This window comes from Astatotilapia calliptera, chromosome 7 (genome assembly GCF_964374335.1).
Source record: "Astatotilapia calliptera chromosome 7, fAstCal68.1, whole genome shotgun sequence".
In the NCBI taxonomy this organism is placed as follows: domain Eukaryota; kingdom Metazoa; phylum Chordata; class Actinopteri; order Cichliformes; family Cichlidae; genus Astatotilapia; species Astatotilapia calliptera.
In genome coordinates this window covers 5225196-5247076 of record NC_137428.1, presented here as the reverse complement: position 1 = coordinate 5247076, position 21881 = coordinate 5225196, and the positions used below count along the sequence as shown (strand labels likewise).

General features: G+C 42.6%; 1 protein-coding gene across 1 annotated transcript in view; it reads right to left on the bottom strand.

The window, feature by feature from the left end:
- Nucleotides 1-21638, bottom strand: part of fanca (FA complementation group A) — a 29344-nt gene extending 7706 nt beyond the window's left edge. Inside the window, exons 1-26 of the mRNA XM_026172637.2 lie at nt 21410-21638; nt 21071-21183; nt 20704-20800; nt 19629-19783; nt 19044-19139; nt 16220-16293; nt 15947-16056; nt 15555-15665; nt 15292-15355; nt 14790-14902; nt 13969-14045; nt 13171-13312; nt 12825-12958; nt 12567-12677; nt 11472-11567; nt 11265-11324; nt 10919-11007; nt 10448-10508; nt 10299-10348; nt 10086-10156; nt 8328-8426; nt 7429-7562; nt 7270-7340; nt 936-1035; nt 630-817; nt 295-385 (exon numbers count right to left, since the gene is read on the bottom strand). Of these exons, the coding sequence (XP_026028422.2) occupies nt 295-385; nt 630-817; nt 936-1035; nt 7270-7340; nt 7429-7562; nt 8328-8426; nt 10086-10156; nt 10299-10348; nt 10448-10508; nt 10919-11007; nt 11265-11324; nt 11472-11567; nt 12567-12677; nt 12825-12958; nt 13171-13312; nt 13969-14045; nt 14790-14902; nt 15292-15355; nt 15555-15665; nt 15947-16056; nt 16220-16293; nt 19044-19139; nt 19629-19783; nt 20704-20800; nt 21071-21183; nt 21410-21470 (2568 nt within the window). The 5' untranslated portion in view covers nt 21471-21638. The remainder of the gene's footprint in view (nt 1-294; nt 386-629; nt 818-935; nt 1036-7269; nt 7341-7428; nt 7563-8327; nt 8427-10085; nt 10157-10298; nt 10349-10447; nt 10509-10918; nt 11008-11264; nt 11325-11471; nt 11568-12566; nt 12678-12824; nt 12959-13170; nt 13313-13968; nt 14046-14789; nt 14903-15291; nt 15356-15554; nt 15666-15946; nt 16057-16219; nt 16294-19043; nt 19140-19628; nt 19784-20703; nt 20801-21070; nt 21184-21409) is intronic.
- Between the last annotated feature and the right edge of the window lie 243 nt (nt 21639-21881).

Below are 21881 nucleotides of genomic sequence, written 5' to 3'. Positions count from 1 at the left end.
TCTGTGCTCACAGTCAGAGCTGTGAGTCTAAAATGGGCAAATTAGGGATATCTAATATTTAACAGTAAAAGTTCACATAGATTACTTTACATACACAGAAATCTTTAATTAAAAGTTTCCAAGAATATGAGCATCCATATTTGTCGCAGTATGTATATGACAGGAAATAAGAAAAAGCATAAGACAAACAAACGGCCACCAAGAAATTATTCTGGAAAGGTTTGCATAAATTCTGGAAAGAAAAGCAATAAGCAAACCTCATTACTTAATCACATGTCAAATAAAAAAGGTTACCTTCTTATAGAGACTATGGGGGATACAGTCCTGCTGTTGAGGCAGTGAGTCCTCTCTGCAGATCCCATAACAGACAGCTGCTACACACAACCTGGACATCCACAATGAGCCAAATCACTATTACTGAACATATATTGTAGATGTAAAGATGTGGATTGTATGCATGGCCAATCCTTGTTAGTTACAGGTGCAGGACATTATCATTAACAAAGGAATTAAATATGATATTCACATACATTAACCAGTCAACTTTCTCTGCTGTAGGCACATAAAGAGAGCATGCAATCATTAAAACGCTCCATTAAAAGTCAACATCCATGCATGGAAAGCCTCACCTGGCACAGAACAGCATGTTGGCGTGTGTGCTGCAGGACAGCGCCAAGCTCAGAGCCTCTTCAGCCGGCACTGGCTCAAGCCGAATGGGCAGCACCAACTGAACCAGAGGACCACGAGACACCAAGGAATACAGGTGGACCAGGAATGCTGCCAGGCCGAGTATATGGGCAGCATTCAGCGACAGCCACTTCACATAGAAGAATAAAAAAACTTTTTTTTTCTTAAGCATGAGAATAAAATTAAAAGTCCACGACACAAAGTGAAAGTCAGATATAAATAGAGGGAATAAATGTGGGTTTATGCACCTGGTTGTGAAGCAGGTCCCAGAGTCTGTGTATGAGGCTGGAGAGGAGCTGTGTGTTACCAAGCAGAGCGCTCACAAACCTCGAGGCCCATGGGCTTTGTCTAAAGATGCAAACAATTAGAGCAGCAGCAATTAGTCGACTGAAAGGAAACTGGTTAGGATGTAATTTGACGACCAAATATAACTTTAATTTATTGTTTTCTATAGCTCTTTATTAGGGGTGCAACGATACTCGTATCGATATTGAACCGTTCGATACAGTGCTTTCGGTTCGGTACGCATATGTATCGAACAATACAAAAGTTGTAATTTATTTTATCAACTTTCCTTCTGACGATGCTGTCTGTGTTGAGCGCTCAGTGAATCTGCGTTCGACTACTCCGCCTAGGCTGCACTGTCAAGCGCAGAGCCACTGAGCGTTCAACACAGACAGCATCATCAGAAGGAAGAGCACAGGGCAAGCTAGCGAGACAGAAGTTAAGCTCTCCTTGCAACATGGCAAATTGAACCTACCCCACCCTCATTCAGATCTGGCGTTTGGAATTATTTTGGTTTTCATGTGACATATGACCCTGAAGGTAAGCGCGTCATGGACTAAAGTAAAACAGTATGTTGGGTGTACCACGCAATGCTCAATTACATTGGTGGGAGCTAGTGTGTTAGCGCAGTTAGCTCGTTAACGTGTTGGCCGTCTAGCCCCACGCAGGGGTAGCTCGTTAACGGAGATTTGCCATGTTGTGGCGTTAACATCATTTCAACGAGATTAACGCTGACAGCACTAGTGGGAACACAACGAATATGACTGCACATTTACGCCGACATCATCCTAGTACAAAGACAAGTGGAAGCAGACAAAAACAACAAGCGTGCATGCTACAAACTTTACCCGAGTCATTTAGACAGCCGTTAGCACATGATTCTCCTTATGGGGACCTGCTATGTTTAATATTGTGGCGAGCTCAGACAAGGAGGAGACGGAGGTATCGTTTGGTCTTGCTTCCCGTGAGCCAGCCAGGAAGCACAGCCGTTTATTGACATCTGCAGAAGAACACTGCCGCTAGCTAACTGCTCAGCGCGGCAACCGCACAGCAGCAACAACAACAACACCACACAGGGCGCCCTCTGACCCCGGAAAGACACACCGTCGCAGCGAGAAGGCGTCACCCGTCACTATGGCAACATAAACAAAACATAACTGTACAAACAGAACCCCGAACAGCCCTGACCCGCTACATAGCCCCCACCTAAGGGGTCAGTCGTCCCCGACGACCCCATTACCCCACACAAAGTCCTGCAAATGTCCAGGTGCCTTCTTTTGGCGCACCGGCCGGACACGACTGGCGGGGGAAAAGTCACTCGGGTCAGAACATGGGGTGCCACCATCATCCCACTTCTGACACCAATGTGGCGAGCTCAGACAACGAGGAGACGGAGGTGTCGTTTGGTCTTGCTTCCCGTTAGCTAGCCAGGGAGCACAGCCGTTTATTGACATCTGCAGAAGAACACTGCCGCTAGCTAACTGCTCAGCGCGGCAACCGCACAGCAACAACAACAACAACAACACACAGGGCGCCCTCTGACCCCGGAAGGACACACCGTCGCAGCGAGAAGGCGTCACCCGTCACTATGGCAACATAAACAAAACATAACTGTACAAACAGAACCCCGAACAGCCCTGACCCTCTACAATATGCTGCTGAGAATATAGCCCAGAAGAAGCGGATAGTATAGCTTTTATTTCGGAAAGAGCCATTTCTCTGTAATAAACTCTCTTTTCCAAAGATGAGTGATTCCTCAATCAGATACAGGTGTTACCGCGCCAGATCCGCGGCCCCGAACCGTAGTAAGGAAACCTCTGGCAGTTACTTGAAGGTTCCGTAACTGACTCGTAGCCGGCAACAGCTTACTATACAGGTCAACTCCGCTAGCAAAAAGATCGAAGGAGGCGTAGGAAACTGCTTCACCGAACTTTATTTCTTCTCTAAGGCACGAACACCGCGTACAGTGGGCTGAAACAGTTTACTCACAGCGAGCATCGCCGACACAACTCTGGCTGTCGAGGGAGTTGTTATATTCCTTTTATTTATTTTCTTTTCGTCTCTTCTGTAGCTAACCGTTACTTTTTCCCCTTCTCCGCTCTCTCTCTTCACACACACACCAGGCAGTCCCGCTACACACATCCCGAATACATTTCCCATCAGGCTTCATCCTTAAAGGGCCATGCCTGTAACGCAGGGCTCGCAAAATCGCTAGCCCGACGTCCCGGGGCTAGCGATTTTTCCAGTCGGGCTACCAAAATCTATCTCTGCCCTGCCCGTTGGGCTATTGTAGGAAGTAAAAATATATGTCAATGCTTTTGCATTCTTTCGGAAATGTAGCTGGGTAATTATGTTATTGGCATCGGTGAGCCACTGTCAATATGTGACATATTGAAATCGCGTTTGAATTTGCGCTTGTTCTTTGCTTTCACTTTGCAAATGTCCAGGTGCCTTCTTTTGGCGCACCGGCCAGTCACGACTGGCGGGGGAAGAGTCACTCGGGTCAGAACATGGGGTGCCACCATCATCCCACTTCTGACACCAATGTGGCGAGCTCAGACAACGAGGAGACGGAGGTGTCGTTTGGTCTTGTGTTCTTGTGCAGTTTGCCACAAACGAAATCATAGACCCCCTATATTTGCTTCCCGTTAGCTAGCCAGGGAGCACAGCCGTTTATTGACATCTGCAGAAGAACACTGCCGCTAGCTAACTGCTTAGCGCGGCAACCGCACAGCAACAACAACAACAACACACAGGGCGCCCTCTGACCCCGGAAGGACACACCGTCGCAGCGAGAAGGCGTCACCCGTCACTATGGCAACATAAACAAAACATAACTGTACAAACAGAACCCCGAACAGCCCTGACCCGCTACAATATGCTGCTGAGAATATAGCCCAGAAGAAGCTTATAGTATAGCTTTTATTTCGGAAAGAGCCATTTCTCTGTAATAAACTCTCTTTTCCAAAGATGAGTGATTCCTCAATCAGATACAGGGCTCACGAAATCGCTAGCCCGACGTCCCGGGGCTAGCGATTTTTCCAGTCGGGCTACAAAAATCTATCTCTGCCCTGCCCGTCGGGCTATTGTAGGAAGGAAAAATATATGTCAATGCTTTTGCATTCTTTCAGAAATGTAGCTGGGTAATTATGTCATTGGCATCGGTGAGCCACTGTCAATATGTGACATATTGAAATCGCGTTTGAATTTGCGCTTGTTTTTTGCTTTCACTTTGCAATCACACGAACTGTGTATGTCACACAGTGGAAATTTGTATTTATCTTGTATATTGTTTTTATTCTGATTTTTAGTGTTTATTTATGAGTGTTTTATTTGCATGGTTTTATTCTGTTTCTATTGCATGGTTTTTAGTGTTTTATGTGACATGGTTTTTATCCACTGTGGACTGGCTGCACATGGGACAAATTAGCTGATAGGGACCACCTGCTGAGGCAGGGGTGTGTCCAGAGGTGGCCTATCAGCTGTGTAAAGACCTTTTAAAAACAGGCTAGCTGAGCACTGGAGAGAGAGGCTGGAAGGTTAATGCGAGATGGCCAGTGTGATGCGGCGACCAAGTCCTGACCTCATGGAACGGCAACAGTAAGAGACAACGCGTGTGATTGGCAGCAGGGCAGAGGTTTACCTCTGCCTGCATTTGTGAGTAGGGTCTCTACTGTTGTTTACTGGGTGCAGCTGGATTGGGAGAGGGTCACCATGGCCATGAGCCAGGGCCGCTTCTGGGACCATTGTTCTGGCCCCTATTTGTTATGTTGCAGGACACCGACGCAAGGGGAGCTGTGGCGGTGGTCACATTATGGATTCGGGTGCAGAACGCAAGCCGGGCTGGGAAGTGATGGGCCAGCGGAAGGACAAGAAGATGGGTGGCTCTTTCTTGTCTGCTGAAGACGGGGCTGGCGTGGACTCTGCTCTAAAGGAGGAATTCCTGGCCTGCTGATGGACCCATAATGAACATGTGGCCTAATTATAGCAAGGGGGGTTTTAGTGAATGTAGAAAATGGTAGTTTTACGGGTTTTAGAATTGTTTTTAGTAGAGAGCAAACATTTTATTACATACATTTTAAGGGTGTTTTTATTTGTGCTCCCTGGCCTAGTAATAAACTGTTTCTGATCAGACCTGCTTCCTCTCTGTGCCCGTGGTATCTGACTCGCTTGCTCCCCCTTGTATTTTAAAGAATCTTTCTTTTTAGCGTGACATTCTGGCGCGACCGCTTTAGTGTTCGCCACGCGCTACATGTATAGAGAGCGAAAGCACTGATTGGTGAGTGATGATAATTTGCACACCAATTCCTCTGACATCGTCTTATCAATCGTTAGCTTACTATGCAAACATGACAAGTGAAATCTCCCGCAGCAAGCTTAAACATATGAGAGGTTGATCGCGCAGAGAATCGCTGACCGTTATGTGTGTGTGTAAAAGCAGCTGGATATATATTTTAGTTCTGCTGAGCCAAATAAGACAGGTCAGGGTGAAGAAGTGACAGCCAAAGAAAAGCTTACCACAAAACGGAAAAGTTATGACAAATCAGACTATAAGGCAAAAAGAAAGTGCAGCTTTATGGTTTCATGGACAAAAGAATTTCTGTGGCAGCAATATGACGAGCTATATAACCGGGGCTGCACATAAGTGGTCCGCAGGTGCGCATTCGCTGTCAAAAAAAAAAAAAAAAAAAACACGCACAAGATATGAAGTTGCAACGCGTGTTTGCATACATAAGATTTTCTGGAGGAGGACAGACATTTGTTTAGAACTCTTAAAGATGTCGAAGAAGCTCCTTTAAGCAATTACTTTGGTGTTCCTCCACCTCCAAACAAATGTCAGAAGGAGTCCGAACCACAAAAGAAGCGCGTATTCTCGGAAAAGTGGTTGCAGGAGGTGAGCTGGCTTCAAACAAATGATGAACGCACAGAGATGTGGTGCGGAATGTGCCGTGAAAATCCCACTCTAGCGGACAAAAACAGTGCTTTTTATATGGACGCAAACGTGCGTTGCAACTTCTTATCTGGTGCGCGTCTTTTATTTTGACAGCGAATGCGCACATGCGACCACTTATGTGCACCCGTGTAAATAACATAATGTTCTGCCGGGTGTGTTGTTGGTTTTCTCTCGATTTCTGAGTCGACAAGCGCCTTTGTTACTGGGACCAGTCATTTTAAGAAAGGCCCCCATTAGAACCCATGAGAAATGCAAGAAATGCATTATTGCTCAGTCTGCAATATCTTTCCCAGAACAAACACCAATTGCAAATAACATACTAAAAATAAACCTGAAAAATCAGTTTAGAACAGCTACTATGTTGCAAAGAGTGAACTACCACTGGCAAAATTTAGCAGTCTTTGCAAACTTCAAAAAGCAAATGGCCTAGATCTTGGTTCCACTTGTCTCTTACCCGTGACTTCAGCGGAAATTTCAAATTCAGGATCTGACACAGACTGATTCATGTCCTACACAGTTCTTACAAGTTCATAGAAGTTTCTGTTCAATTAGAACCAAGTATTTGAGTTGATGATTGTAATTTTTATACAATGTTGTAATTTGTTTTTCAACAATTTTTTGATTAATGTTTTGTTTCCTTTACAATATTATACTTTAATGTATAATATTGTAAAGGAAACAAAACAGGAAACAAAACATCAATCAAAAAATTGCTCTTTTTTATTCGGGCTACTTATATTTATTTTGGGCTACCAAAAACGGAAGAGTCCCTGCCCGAAGGGCTACCAGGGATTTTGAAATTTTGAGAGCCCTGAGATAGATTTATTTTTTTAATTACTTTTGTTTCAGCAACATTAAATTTAAAAACTGTACTTTTGAGTTAAAATATATATTTATAATTTTAATAAATGACAAATTAAAAAGGCATGAACATTTTTTTTGTATCGAAAAAATATCGAACCGTGACACCAAAGTATCGAACCGAACCGTGAATTTTGTGTATCGTTGCACCCCTACTCTTTATATAAGAAGACTCTGAAGGTACCCTGGACAAGGTTTTATTTACATCTTGCAGAGGTCAACTTTCATTTTACAGGCACTAGTTAATATTTTGGCCTTTTAATTGGACAACACAAAGGAGACACATGTTGGTTTTATCACACCTTCAAATCAGTCAGAATCAGGATTCCAGATTCAGTGTTAATGATTAGAACCTATTTAGAAACTTGCTATCTGTTATTGCAAAGCTCTATTAAAGGCTTTGAGTCTGGCAAGGCATTTAAAAAGAGCTCAGGATTATTTAAATATACGATTTGCAACTTTTCCTGAAAGTTCCTACTCACTTATTCGGAGGGTTTGATTTGGAAGAATTTAGCAAGCACTGGCAGAAGTTTCTTAGGATCATATTGACAACCTGAGAGAGAGTCAATAAAAATGCATACTAGTTAGCACACACATACAGCAAGAGGGCTGCTGATTTATAGACTTTCATCAGTGCGTACTTTGACATGGAGCTCGGAGGATGGAGGAGCGTCAGTGTGAAGACTGATGACCTTTTGTCCAATCGGATCGTCGGGACGACCAGGGAAGATGACACTGAGCGTGTGTGAGATCCTGGACAGCTGGGCCGACATGTCTGAGGACACGTGAGTGTTGAACAAACTGTGGAGGAACCTGAAGGCCTAACACAGGCTAAGCCTTCATCAAAACTATTTTGTATACTTTTTCAAACGTACACATCATTCAGTAGCTGAGCCTTTATAACAGACACTCACTTCCTGAGGGTCTTTGATTCACATACTGTGGCGCCATCTTGTGGTTCACAACACAACAAGCCAAAAGCAGCAAACAAAACAAAAAAACTCTTTATTAGAGTGAAAAAGGTGGAATAACGTGGGGTATGCTTTAGGACAGGCTTTAGGACAGGCCTGCCTTCTGACTGACAAGTCGGGGCCCTTTGCACGGTGAGGCATCTGGAGGCTTCACAGTGGGACATTATTAACCAGTGGGCAACATTATTTTGGCTATGCCCATTTCTTATGTACAGAATGTGTACTTGTTGTTTAGCCCTCTTCTTTTTGTAAATCCGAAGTATTATATATGAGGAACCCTATAATTAGGCTCAAATTAGTTTAATTTGATGTTTAGCAACTACATCAAGGAGTTTAAACTATCAGCTAAAATATTACTAACCAAATGAAAGTACAGACCTGAAAGTGAGGTTTGTACGCATGTTGCTTAAGTTTAAATGCCACAAATGAAAAGTATATATAAATAAATAGAGATAAGATCAGAAAGACCTAAGAAACTGGTCTCTGTGTGAATCTCTATTATACACTGGTGAAGGGTTTTCCTTGACAGAATATAAAACGTGTGAGTGAGCGCATGAACACCTTCCCACCTCCATCATTTCCATCAACGACAAGTTCTGCAAACTCCTGCAGCTGAACCTTCAGGACCTCCAGGGGGTCATCATTGCCGTCTGAACACGTAGCATTCACTGAAAACAGGAGATGAGGATCAGTTTCTGACTATGAGATTGTTGTATTATATGAAATAAGTGCAAAGCTGAGGCTGCACAGGTCAGCTGCTTATTATTTATATGTTCAGGGCTGAGAGTGTGGAGACAATTAAATATAATCAGCAATCAGTCTAACCTGTCACTCTCAAGCACAGCAGCTCAACTAACAGAGTCTCTGCAAAATTATACCCACGCGTAGACTGAAAAACACAAATCTGTCAAAAGGTGACAGAATTTATCGCACCGGTTTTCACTCATCATAGAGTGAAACCTCATCTTACATCTAATCTGACTTTCCCCACATAAACTCATCACACTGAGACATCAGTGAGTCAGTGTGATGAGTGCAGTGCTGAATGATCATGTGTGATGACACGCCTCTCTGATGCAGCACTTCTCAGATCATGAGTGCTTTGCTTCCTTCAGGAGGCTGCAGGGATAAAATCGACTCAACACAGAGGTGTACATGCACACCCAAACCCTTCAGGGTCTGGAGACGAAAGCTGATGAAGCAGCGTTTAAAACGTGCATTCTCCGAATGCCCAGCAGAGGGAGACTACACTTGCTGTTATGAAAGTATGTTTTCATTGATGTTATTGATTTTTTTATTATATTGTAGTCAAATAAAAGATAAGTCACCATATCTTGTAACTTATGCTTGACCATTCGTTACAGGTTGGGGATTATTTTTTTAAAGTCAGAGGCAACAAAGTTTCCACAAGACTAGCCCAGCTGTTTGTCTTCATGCTTAAATTGGGAAATGAAGAAAGTCTCCAGCGTCTGTCTCTGGTTTGGACGTGCAGATCAGCAACCCTGCCGTTCTGTCTGAGCCAGCACACCAATAGCAAGTAGAGCTATAGCAGGCAGAATGCACTGCATTAATCCAATTTACCTGTAGTTGTTGCTGATATATCTCCACTTATAAACTCTAATCACTGATCACTTCCCTTGAAAGACATTACCAGTCATTCTGTGCTCTCTTACTTTCTACTAAGAAGTACATCTGTTGAATGTCTCTCTGTCTGCTAAACCAAATAGAATTCCAAATTATATCTATTATGCACTATTTTTATCTTACAGAGGTGCTTTGCTGCTTCAGGGACAGGGTGACCTGTCGGAGAAACTTGGATTCTGGCTTCTGACAGAAATCCCAAAAGGAGAACATCAAGTTATCGGATTGTCAAATAGAGTTGGAAATCTAGTGCCAGAACAAGGATAAATCCATGTCTGAATGACTTTAAAGGAAACATTTTAGACTGTCAAAGAGCTCAGACATGCATCCCAGTGAGATGCTGAGGCAGGACCTCCAACGTACAAGTATTTCAAAGATCACTGGGTCAAACTTCCACCACAGCAATGTGTGAAGATGTTTGACCTCTCATCTTTCAAACTGTTGCAGCATGTATGTATGCTGTATGATCTGAGCACTCAAGACCACCATGACCTGACAATATGAACTTTGTTGTATTTAATCAGGGTTTGTTTTAACTTTCAATTTTGAGATGCACACAGAACAGAAGAAATCAGGAGGCCTTGAATACTTTTTCACTGCACTGTGCTAATAATCAAACAAATAATGTCCATCTTTAAAATAAATAATAATAAATAATGTCAGCGGTCCTTTAAAAGAATACCCACTATTCTGTTGTCTCTGCTTCTGGCAGGACTCCATGTAGGATGAATACTGTGCAGCAGGGATCTTATCAGCTCTAAACACACACAAAAAGTAACAAATAATCATATTGTGGTGATGATGATCAATGTTATCACTTAAAACAACTAGAAACTTAATTAAAGAAGAAACTCTGGGAACAACCTGCTGACATTTTCATCTCTCTGATAGAAACTCACTTTTTCAACGCTTCGATGAAACTCATTCGAGCATCGACTTTCACAGGAAGCTGCAAATAAATGACAGTTCATGCATGTCATGCAACAAAAACACAACCTCACACATGAGAATGCACAGAATATCGAGAGGGATAACAGGAAGCGCTTACCACTCTCGGAGTGAGCAGCGCGGGAAGGAACCGAGTCAGGAAATACGGCCTCCGGAAAATACTGTGAGAAGACCAGAGAGGACTTTCAAATAACATGTATTTTATATTTAAAACAGATTATGAGAAAAGGGCCTCCTGAGCACTGACAGGCTGACTGGTTGGTTGCTTCATGTATATTAAAAATACATGTAAAATTGAGTTATACCATTCAGATCTTCTCAAGAAAATATCACAAAGTAATCCAGATCATTCTGTGAAGTCTGTTCTCATACTTTTGTATTTTCTATCCCTTTAATGTCTTGTGTCACTTTCAGACCATTAAAGTCTCTTCGTGGTTGTCCTGCTTTCGAATAACACCTTTCTGTAGCTGCTAAATTCTTTTAAAGAAAACACCTTAAAGCTCTCTTAAGCCGAGGGTTGGGGGCCCTGGCTCCTCAGCCCTGTGTCTGGTATAAATGTGCTGTAGTTTACCTGGCCTCCATGACTGTGGCAGAGATTCTGCCTGTGCTCTCAAACAGAGACACAGCTTTGTCCACATCCTGGGCAGCCTGACACTGAGGCTGCAGACACACAAACATTGGACTATTAGTCTTATGTCAACCCAGGACTCAGCGATCCCTAATTACACCCGTGTCCACACAAAGTTTTGTGTTGCTTGTTACTTAAGACGTAGAAGATAGTTTGGGTTCTGATGCCAGTTTGCGGGTTGCAGAATAGAATAACAGAGCATAGAAAACAGAAGGAGGGCACAGCATGGAATAGAATATGTATCAAAAATTAAAATTATAATAGAATATCCACTGTGTGTCACTGTTACCTGCACCGATGTACCTGCAGCCGAAACATCCTCATATAAACCCATGTCCTCCACTGACTCCTGCACACACACACACACCATGATATTTAATTCATGTGTGCTACACTATTAACCACAATCCACTCACAGTGTTGTTTTTATTGTATTATATGGAAAAATCAAAGTAACACGGTGATAACGACCTTCTTCTTTCCCTTTTCTTCTTACCTTGAGGTCAGCCAGTCTGGTCTTAGCCAGTGAGACGTACTCCATCAGCAGGCTGCGGTGTTTCACAGGCACATATGGAGGGTGGAGGATGTGAACCTAGCAGGGGAAAATGACAGTGAGGTGTCAGAGCTGGGCTATTCCTCTCAGTTTCTAGCGTTTTCTTATAGTGTACGCTCTCCAGGAAATGCCATAATTCTGCTAGCATTTGTTCCCAGCAGACATGTAGTTATGAATATATAAAAGTATTCATGGGCGATCCATTTTTCATAGCAGATATGTTACAAAAAGTAGAAAATAGCAGCTGAAAATGATCATTAACAAGCAAAACAAGCAAGCAGCATGAAAGCTCAGGAGAGCGGCTGTTGACAGCAACGAGCAGGCAACACAGAAAACCTCCTGGAGCGATTAGCATCCCCAGAACCAGAGGGGACTTTCACGTGGAAATGGAAATGCTTTGTCGAGAGGTTTAAATAAGTAAAACTTAAGACTTTTTTAATATTTAAGATATTTAAGTGGTTATTCTTTAGTAGTCATAAATATTCTATAAATGTTTTGACATATTGTTTTTTAATTGGATTTTTTAAACTAGTGTATTTCTACAAATGGCAAATAAAAGCTTTTATCTTCTGTACATGAAGTTTTCATATCACCGTGTCCATTGAATTTAATGTTTCAACTTCAATAATTCTTCAAAATATGTGGTCGGACCTGCTTCTGCTTAACCTTGAGTAGAATTGAAGTCTTAAATCTAAGAATTAATACATTTGCCGTGTGTAAACAAATGATGAATAATCTTATTTTCCATAAGCAAAACACTGCTGCATTAATGCACTCCGATAAGCATTAAGATTTCAGTGCAACAGCGACTGAAGTAGCTTCAGGTTTAACAAACACTGCAGCTACAGCGCTCAGGATTCAGACAAGTCAAGTGAGTTGAAAAGACTGAGAAGATGCACTCACAGTAACAAAACCGGCAACATTAGTGCTACTGCAAATCAAAGCAGTCTGCACTAGCAAAACAAATAAGGGAATATAAGCATATTAATACCCTGTGCATTCCTACTAAGTGTAAACTCAGAGACGCGTGGATGTCACCTTGAGGTACTGTGGAGGTTCAAAAGGCACGAGGTCAGAGAGGAACTTCAGCAGGAACACCAGCGACTTCTTACTGCTTGCATGATAGCTACTGCCACCACCGAACGACATCTGGAAAGGTAGAAAAAGATTCTGCTGGTATTAAAAATATTCAAATAAAAGGTATAAAGCTCTCAGTGTTTCAGTCTATGGCAGAAAAGGTAATTCCCAAAACTATTAATAAACTAGAAACTATTAATGGATGTTAAAAGGCGAAACCTTGAACCAGTCGCTGTACGAGGGGAAGATGCCGGGTCCTTCCAGTCCACCCTGTCGAGCCAATAAGAAGGCGGTTATGAGGTTCTCAAGGTCATAACCTTCGAATGCAGAGTTCAGCAGTCTGGACAGCAGCTCTATCGGAGACACAGAACAGGACAGATATCACTGTGCTCCTCTCTCTCTGAAATACTAGTTTACTGCTACAGAAACTCGAGTTTATTTCAATATCACTACGCTGGTTTGGAATAAAGGTTGTGCATGATTTTTCTTTAAATTTGGTTTTTCTTTTTCCTTTCACACATAAGACTTCCACCTGTCTGTGCTGATAGACCATCAGCACGCCTACCTTTGAGGCTGGGCTGGGCACATTGGTAGTACACCAGCAGGGTAGAGAGGAAGCACAGGACATGTTTCCAGTTGACTTCATGGGTTTCCAAAACCTGCTGCAGGTGACGCAGCAGCTGCTCCACGCTGAAGACCACAGCCAGCTGTTAGAGGAACAAAACAGCACAGAACAGTTACTCAGCAGTCCCTGCTGACCACTGATTTGTAAACTGTGGGTCTTTTCAGCTTTTTAGTGAAAGCGTTAATCCTGAAGAGGAAACCACTGATGTTGGTAGATAAGCGCTTGTGAGCTGGCAAAATGTGAAAGAGACAATATCATACAAATGAAGGTCTCAAAGTTAAAAGCAACTTAATACCTAAAAGTCATAGTGAAACCAGCATCCTGCCGCACCTTTATAATTGATCATATTGCAGTGCAAAGCTTTGTTTTAACTTGTGATGAGGAGATCGATCTGAAGAAAGTGCGCTTAAAGGGAGAAGGAAAGGAGCTAAAACTTGACTTCTAACAATCAAATCAGTAGTTTCTTTACTCCGCCTCCTCACTTAAAAACCAAATGTGGCTGATCGTTCTCGGTTGTTCCCCCAACCTCGGGAATAGTTTACAGTCTCACATAAAGTTGACAAAAAGTTCAAAAGTATTTCCACCTATTTTTAGTTAAGAAATTAATAATAAGAAATTCACATTTAGCTTCAATTCAGACACAGAAAGAAAACAGATATAATACAGAACATGTTTTCTTCTTCTTAATCTTAATTACATGTGACAAACTGACAAACCCAGTTACAGTTACACATTTACCTGACGGAAGAGAGAAGTCAGCAAGCGGCTGGCTTTTGCAAAGGTCCACTCATTCTGCAGGGTGATTGCATCTGACACTGAGAACATATCAGTTATGTCATTTCTGCAGCATAAAAATGACTTTTAAAGATTTATTTACACCACATCAAATATCGCTGGACCTACAAGTGATTTGAGTTACTTAGACCTTAATTTGATGCTTTTTGTGATGTTTCCTAAAAGAGTTTTTATTAAACCTATTGTGCAATATTTATACCACATGGAGAGTTAAATAATTCTTGCAAAGACAGATGTGTTATAGATGTTTGCAGATCTGTCATGTCTGAAGCAGCCAGGGATTGAACCATCAATCTTCCAGTGAGTAGATGACCTGCTCCAGGTAACCAGGCTTGATCCTGCTTAGCTTCCAAAATCAGACGAGATCGGGCGCGCTCAGGGTGGTGTGACCTTTAAATAGTCATTGATCATTTATAGCTAAATAATATAAACTGGTAGCTAAATGGGTATTGATTAACCCATTAAAGTTTTGGAAACTTGATGATTTAATCACCTTCCTTAGTACTATTGATGACAGTTTAAACGTCACCTGCACAAAAGGCATCAACAGACAAAAACACAGATTTTTACATTGTGATCAAATCTCAGTAACGATTTTTTTACTGCGTACTGTAGATCAAGAAAATCTTTCTGAAACTGAACTCTCAGTTCCCTCTTAAAGGTCTTGCCAGATGAATAGAGGTGGATAGGTTCCAGCTAATCTTCAACATTAAAAAAAAACTAAAGCCTCAGTCTGTTTGAAAGGGCCTGTGACAAGTCTTTACCTTTCAGTCGGGGCTTGTAGGTGAGAGTCTGCGTGAGGGAGTGTTTGAAGAAACGCTGAAGGCAGTCGGCTGACACTGAAACTCCACACAGTGAGGCATCAAAAATCTGAATCCTGCAGAAGACACCGAGCGAGAAATTACACACTGCATGTAACAGCAAGACTAAAACTGGTGTCAGGCACCGTGGTTTCAATAAAGTTTATATAAATCAAGCTCAGCATTTGACATCCAGAAGATCACCATTTCTCCTGCATATAAAAAAATGAGCCGAAACCTAGAGGTTATGTTAGTGTGACTATTTGTAGGTAAGTATAAATCCCTTTGCCCGCTCTCCTGCCTTTGATTCCTGAGTTTTGTAGGAAAATCTAAAATTTAGTTTTCTTCTCTGATCTTGCAGTGACATATATATAAACGCAGGTCTCCTTTCTCAGACAGAGACCTCAACAGTGCTGTCTGATTGCAGGAAAGGTAAATAAGAAATAAATTTTTAAAAACCCAGAACCAAAGCTCAGCTCCTGCTTCAGCAGACTCCAGCATCAGACTCTCGTCCACAATATCGAGAACCCCTGAAAGACGACAGAAAGCAATAAAAAGTGTGGCTAAAAATAAAGAAAAGAAGGTACTACCTTTACACCAAGACAACAATTAACAATCGAAGAAGTCAAAAAAGATGTTTTCCGCATGCAGAAGTGTGAATCAAAGTGCTTTAGTTAATATTTTATCGACACAGGACAGGCTAAGTGGGACAAGGACACGCAGACTCACAGAAGAGCAGGTCGTCTAGAATCGAGCAGCAGAGCAGGGAGAGCCTTCTGTCTGCAGCCGCCGGATCGCGCCTCAGCTCAAAGCCTGCTCCCACTAAGACGCCAACCACACCTGAAACAGGAGATGTCCCTAGTGCTCTCATTTCATGCATATAGCTCTGGCTGTGAGCAAAGAAGCCCCACCCACCTGCTGTTCAAACCTTTTGTTTATGAGGGGCTGCCAATCAGAACATTTTATTTCAGACAGTGGATGAACTGAGGGGCTGCACGAATGCCATGTAAGGAAAAGCTAATAACTGACAGGACCAAAGACCAAATCTCTAAAACCTGAAGCAGCATTAAGAACTGAACGATTTCTTGAGTGAAAGCTACAAACATATGAGCGTCTCCTACTTGACAACACTTTCTGCTGAAGCTGTTTGGTCTCCTCTTCTTCCTGTGGAGGCCTCCATCCACACAGGAGCCTCAACTGGGACACCAGCCATGATCTCACCTCTTCATCACTAAACAAAGGTAAAAAACAAAACAATGACTGTGTGTGAGGAGTGGGGGTATTTAATCTGTCAGAACAGCCCAGATCATAAATAATCAGACAGTTACACCCTGTTTTGATCTTCATCTCTGTGAGACTGCGCAGAAAGAAAATCATTAACTGATATTTCTTACCTCTCTAAAATGTACTTCAGATTGAGGATGTTGTAAGAGTGAAGATAGTAGACCATCTCCAGTTTGGGTAGCCTCTGAAAACCCCCAACAAATTCTTTATTTTAGCAACGTTCACCAAGTGAAAGACTTTTTTTTACAAAAAACAAGAGCACAGTTTCAATCTTTATTAAATATAATTCAGTCCTGAGTGTAGAAATATTAATGGAAACCAGGAAGGTTATCATGAACTACATCATCTCGCTTTTGCAGCTGTGTGCAACACCTAGAAGGTTACAGACAGAGCTTCTCCACAGAGGCCTCTCCACCAAGTTTCATGTAACTCTCCAACTTGTTTTTTAACTTTCTGATACAGAGATACAGCTAAATAAACTACTGTGGCTTGGACCCAGAAAGCAGAAAGGGATGGATCCAAATATTGATTCTTTTTTTGAGTCCAACAGAAAGTTGGTTAATATTCCACCAGCAACGCTGGGCAAAGTCTAGAAAAGCAAAATAAATTAAACATATGAGGACGGTTGTTCTGTGTCAAAGTCAAAGTTTCGTTTCTCTTTTCTCACTATCTCACTGCTTCATTCAAACTACACTCACCCGACTCTTTTTCAGGTTCACCTTGGTCGTATCGGGTTAGACCCCCTTTGTCTCTCAGAACTTCTTTAATTCTTTGTGCCACAAATTCAACAATGTGCTGGAAACATTTCTCAGACATTTTAATTTTATTCTCCCATTCCAACACATCCCAAAGGTGCTCTAATGGAGATCCGGTGACTCTGGAAGCGATTTGAGTACAGTGAAGTCATTGACATGTTTAAAAAACCAGTTTGAGATCATTTGAGCTTTGTGACATGGTGTGTTGTCCTGCTGGAAGCAGCCGTCAGAAGATGGGTACACCGTGGTTATAAAGGGATGGACAAGTTCAACTACAAGACACAGGTAAGCTGTGGTGTTTTTAAATGATGCCCAGTTGGTCCTAAGGGGTCCAAAGTGTGACTGACTGACTGACTGACTGCATAGATGGCAGCAACTCTCCGCTCAAAAAGAAGTCATATGACTTTATCAAGCTGCAGAGTCCCTTGATCACACAACCTGTCCAGGGATTGTGAGTATGTGGTTTCAAAGAGCTACACCTATCTTCTCAATGGGTGATACAGCTGCTTATTTAGTCAAAGGAGCTTGCAAAGAAAAGCGTCTGGACTTCTTTAAGTTGCTTTGATGTAGTCTCTCTCTTCACTTGCATACCCACCACGGAGGCCGTGGAGACTGTCAGAAAACGACTACAAGAAGACAGCTCCTTGGAGGACAGGACCAACTTCACACCCGATCAGATCTGCACACTGTTAGACCTCTGCCTCACCACTACATATTTCAAGTACAACGAAGGCTTTTACAGACAAAAGCATGGCTGTGCCATGGGCTCCCCCGTGTCACCTATTGTAGCCAACCTTTACATGGAGGAAGTGGAAAGGAAGGCTCTTGGCTCTTTCAAAGGAAGAGTACCCAGCCACTGGTACAGATATGTGGACGACACCTGGGTCAAAATCAAGACACAAGAAGTGGAATCCTTCACTGCGCACATTAACGCTGTGGATAAAAACATCAAGTTCACCAGGGAAGACACAAAGGACAACTGTTTGCCTTTCCTGGACTGCGCTGTGCACATTGAAGAGAACGGCAACCTCAACATCGAAGTTTACCGGAAGCCCACACACACGGACCAGTACCTCCTCTTTGACTCCCATCACCCTTTGGAACACAAACTTGGAGTAATCAGGACCCTACACCACCGGGCAGAACATGTTCCCTCTAAGCCTGAAGGAAAAAAGAAGGAACACACACATGTAAAGGAAGCACTCAAAACGTGCGGCTATCCTAAATGGGCGTTTTTAAAGTCAGCAAAGAGGCACAGAAAAGAAGATCAGACACCAGGGAGGGAGGATAAGAAGGACAGACGCAACAACATTGTCATCCCCTATGTAGCCGGTGTATCAGAGAAACTCAGGAGAGTTTTCTCCAAGCATGACATCCCGATGTATTTCAGACCCAGCAACACGCTCAGACAAAAACTGGTTCACCCGAAAGACAAAACTCCTAAACAAAAACTTAACAATGTGGTGTATGCTGTACAGTGCAGCGAGGAATGCTCAGACCTCTACATTGGAGAGACCAAACAGCCACTTCACAAGCGCATGGCACAACACAGAAGAGCCACCTCCACAGGACAAGACTCAGCAGTCCATCTGCATCTTAAGGATAAAGGACACTCTTTCGAGGATGCCAATGTTCACATTTTGGACAGAGAGGACAGATGGTTTGAAAGAGGAGTGAAAGAAGCCATCTATGTCCACTGTGAGTGACCATCTTTGAACAGAGGCGGGGGTTTACGACACCAACTCTCTGCCATCTATAATCCAGTTTTGAGATCCCTTCCCAGACGCCTTAACGCCCACTCACATCCTGGGCCATCTGACCTCAGGAATTCGCATGATAAGGTGGGGCCAGGTTTCACAATGAGCTCACCCGAAACTCTGGCTGATTGGGACCCACACCCAGTTTCACACCTTGGCTCAGGAGATTAGAGGATCATCAGGGGGTCCTTTTGTCCCTCTGTGGGGGGTCACTCCCACTAGGTTTATATTTGGGACTCTCCACCATTTGACCTTAGAACTGAAGAAGCTTCTCAGATGAGAGGTGAAACGTCTTCAAGCAACTTAAAGAAGTCCAGACGCTTTTCTTTGCAAGCTCCTTTGACTACGATGACCTGGATGACTGAGAACCTTCACAGACAGCTGCTTATTTACAGTATACAAGCTCCTGTGTGTACACACACCTGATCTCTCATGTACTCCTGCCAAAGCAGTTTGGGGCAGATGGCTCCTTGTGACAGCAATTCTCTGCTGGATTCCAACAGAACACACAGCTGGACCTGGAAGGAGGACCGGAACGGACTTAATTCGGGGAAAAAGGGATAGCTGGACTGGGCGTGATAAAGAGAAATTTCAAAATTTAAAACAAGAAGGAACAGACTGTTGCTTCTTTAGCCAGAAAGTTCCAGACATCATATACAACAATATTTGTCTTTTTTGTTGCTTGTTTTTGAGCAAACCGTGGAGATCACCATGTAGATATGAAAGTTTGGCAGCTATTAACAGATGAATCCACCACTGCAACAGATGCTTCCCCACCATAATCACATTAGATCAGGGGTGTCAAACTCCATTCCTTGAGGGCCAGCCTCGTGCTTGTTTTTGAGATATCCCTGCCCTACCTGCTGCTGATTACCTGGATCAGGTGTGCTTTGCCAATAAGAAGCTACAAGGGCAGGTTAGTTGGAAAACAAGCAGGACAGCGGCCCTCAAGGCCTGGAGTTCGACACCTGTGCATTAGATGGTCAGATGCTCTGGCAGTTACTCACTCTCTGAGAGGAAGTGAGCATCTCTCTCTTTGTCTCCTCTTCCTCCCTTTCGCTGGTTTCCTCTGTGATCTCCTTCAGTCTCTCCAACACCGTCTTCACCGACAGCACTGCCACTGGGACACCCAGCTGCACAGCTTGACGCCTCAGCTCACTCGCTATCCACACAGTGGAACACAAAACATTAACTTTATGCCACAATTACGTTGGTTTTAGGTGGCACTCAAATTCCACAAGTCACATTAAGGGATATGAAAGCACAAAACAAAAAAGAGACATCTGAAGAAGACAACAACATTTCTGATATTTTTTCACACAACTGAAGGACCACAGATTCCATTCATAATAATCACTTTCATGCAAAAGCATTTTGGCATTTTTGCCCTTCCGTGGAATAGAGGTATAGAATAGCCCTTTATAGTCATTGTACATGTACAAAGAAATTTTGGGTGCGTCACATCACTTCATGTGTTTGCGCAAATGTTTCAAGACAGATTCACTGGTAACTGCAGCAATGAGCTTATTTCAGCCATTGAATCCCATCATTGATGAGAGCTGTGCACTACAGTACAGTATAATCAAGAAAAATTCAGATGTTTTGCTTTCAGCAGACACAAACATAACTGATTAAAGTGACAATAGTTGTATTAGAGCAATAAAAACACTTTACCTAGTAAGGTGTCACGAGGGGTCACCCCAGCAGGAAAATGCATGTTTGATTTGTCAGTTTTTTACACTGAACTGACGCAACCCCAGAGGGGATTTATGCCTCCAGCTGGAATCAAACCAGCATCCTTCAGCTTGCCAAGACAATATATTAAGCACTACAACCTGGGATCACCTGTAATACCTGGAGTCAGTGAATAAGACCTCTTCATTATGTTTATGCTGTTGGTGCTCACCGGAGAACTTTTAAATGAATTATCTGACTGGTATTATGGCTTATTGTCGTGTACAGGCCATCCAAAAAGGTTAGTGCTTCAGTTTTGGAGAGTGAAATTGTAGAAAGCAGCAGCTTTCCACACATTTAACAAAAGCGGCGTACAGCTCAGAGAGCATTTCAGAGTGCTCGTCTCACCCAGCAGTGACCCAGTGATGGTGGATAAGAGACCTTCGGACGCCACTTGATTCTTCTCTCCATCCTGATGAGAGGACAGGTTGCATGTCTCAGATTGCTACAAAAAGTGTGAAAAAACATATATGTGATATTTGCGAAATAGTGCAGAGTGATACTGCTTCTTTTTTTTTTATCTCTAAAAGCATTTCATGCACTTCCTGCAATCATTCTGTGCTTGTGTTTCCAAGTTGAAGGTTATCGTTTCTCTTTTAAACTCCTGACAGTCGTGACATTGTGCGTTGTTACATGTTCAGTCTACAGAATGGCCTAAATAAAATCTTAATGAAATGACTCAGTGTAGGCGCTTAGCTTCTCTCCCCTCACTCACCCCGACCTCTCTGAACAGGCTGCAGATGTTCTGCTGCTGCTCCAACAGCTGGATCGCTGCCTCCTGCAGCCTCTGGGCATCTGTCAGCTTAGGCCTCTTCAGCTCACGACCAGCTAGGAAGACAACAATAAAAAAAATAATAATAATAATACTGCACGAAAGGCTTGTTTCAAAACGTTTCAGGCAAGTTTTGTTTTTTGTTTTGTGTATTTTATGTTCAATATAGGTATTTGTTGTGCCTGAAAATGAATAAATAAATGAAATGAATGAATGAAATGAATGAACGTTTTTATTATCTTCGTGTTCAGTGTTGACGGTGGGTGCAGCTGTCAAACTCACCGAGGAGGCTCGACAGAGTCCTTTTCTGAGACACCGACTCACACGTAGCACTCAGAGACATTTCACTCTCACTGTCCGCTCACAAAACGCCTTCACAGAACCTTCACTCAGTAATAGCGGGCAAAATAAATCGTCTTAAATCGCATTTTTTAGCTTTTACAGTAGGCAAAATCTCTGTTTTGGTTCAAGCTTTCCTCCATGTTTCACGCGCCTGCCGCTCTTCTCTCTCATTGGCCCGGACTGCAGCCAATCAGATCCCTCCAACTGTGGGCCAAACAGAAAATATGCCGGAGTGAGTTCATAAAGGTTTGCTTTATTTCTTTAGTCTTTTCGTTTATTTTAATGGTTTTGTTTCGTTATTTTATTTATCATTATTATTTTTTAAAGATATAAATAATATGAAAACCAAAAGGTTGAACTGTGTACATATTACTGTGTCTTTTTCTTTCAGTTGCTTCCTATAGGTGTCTCC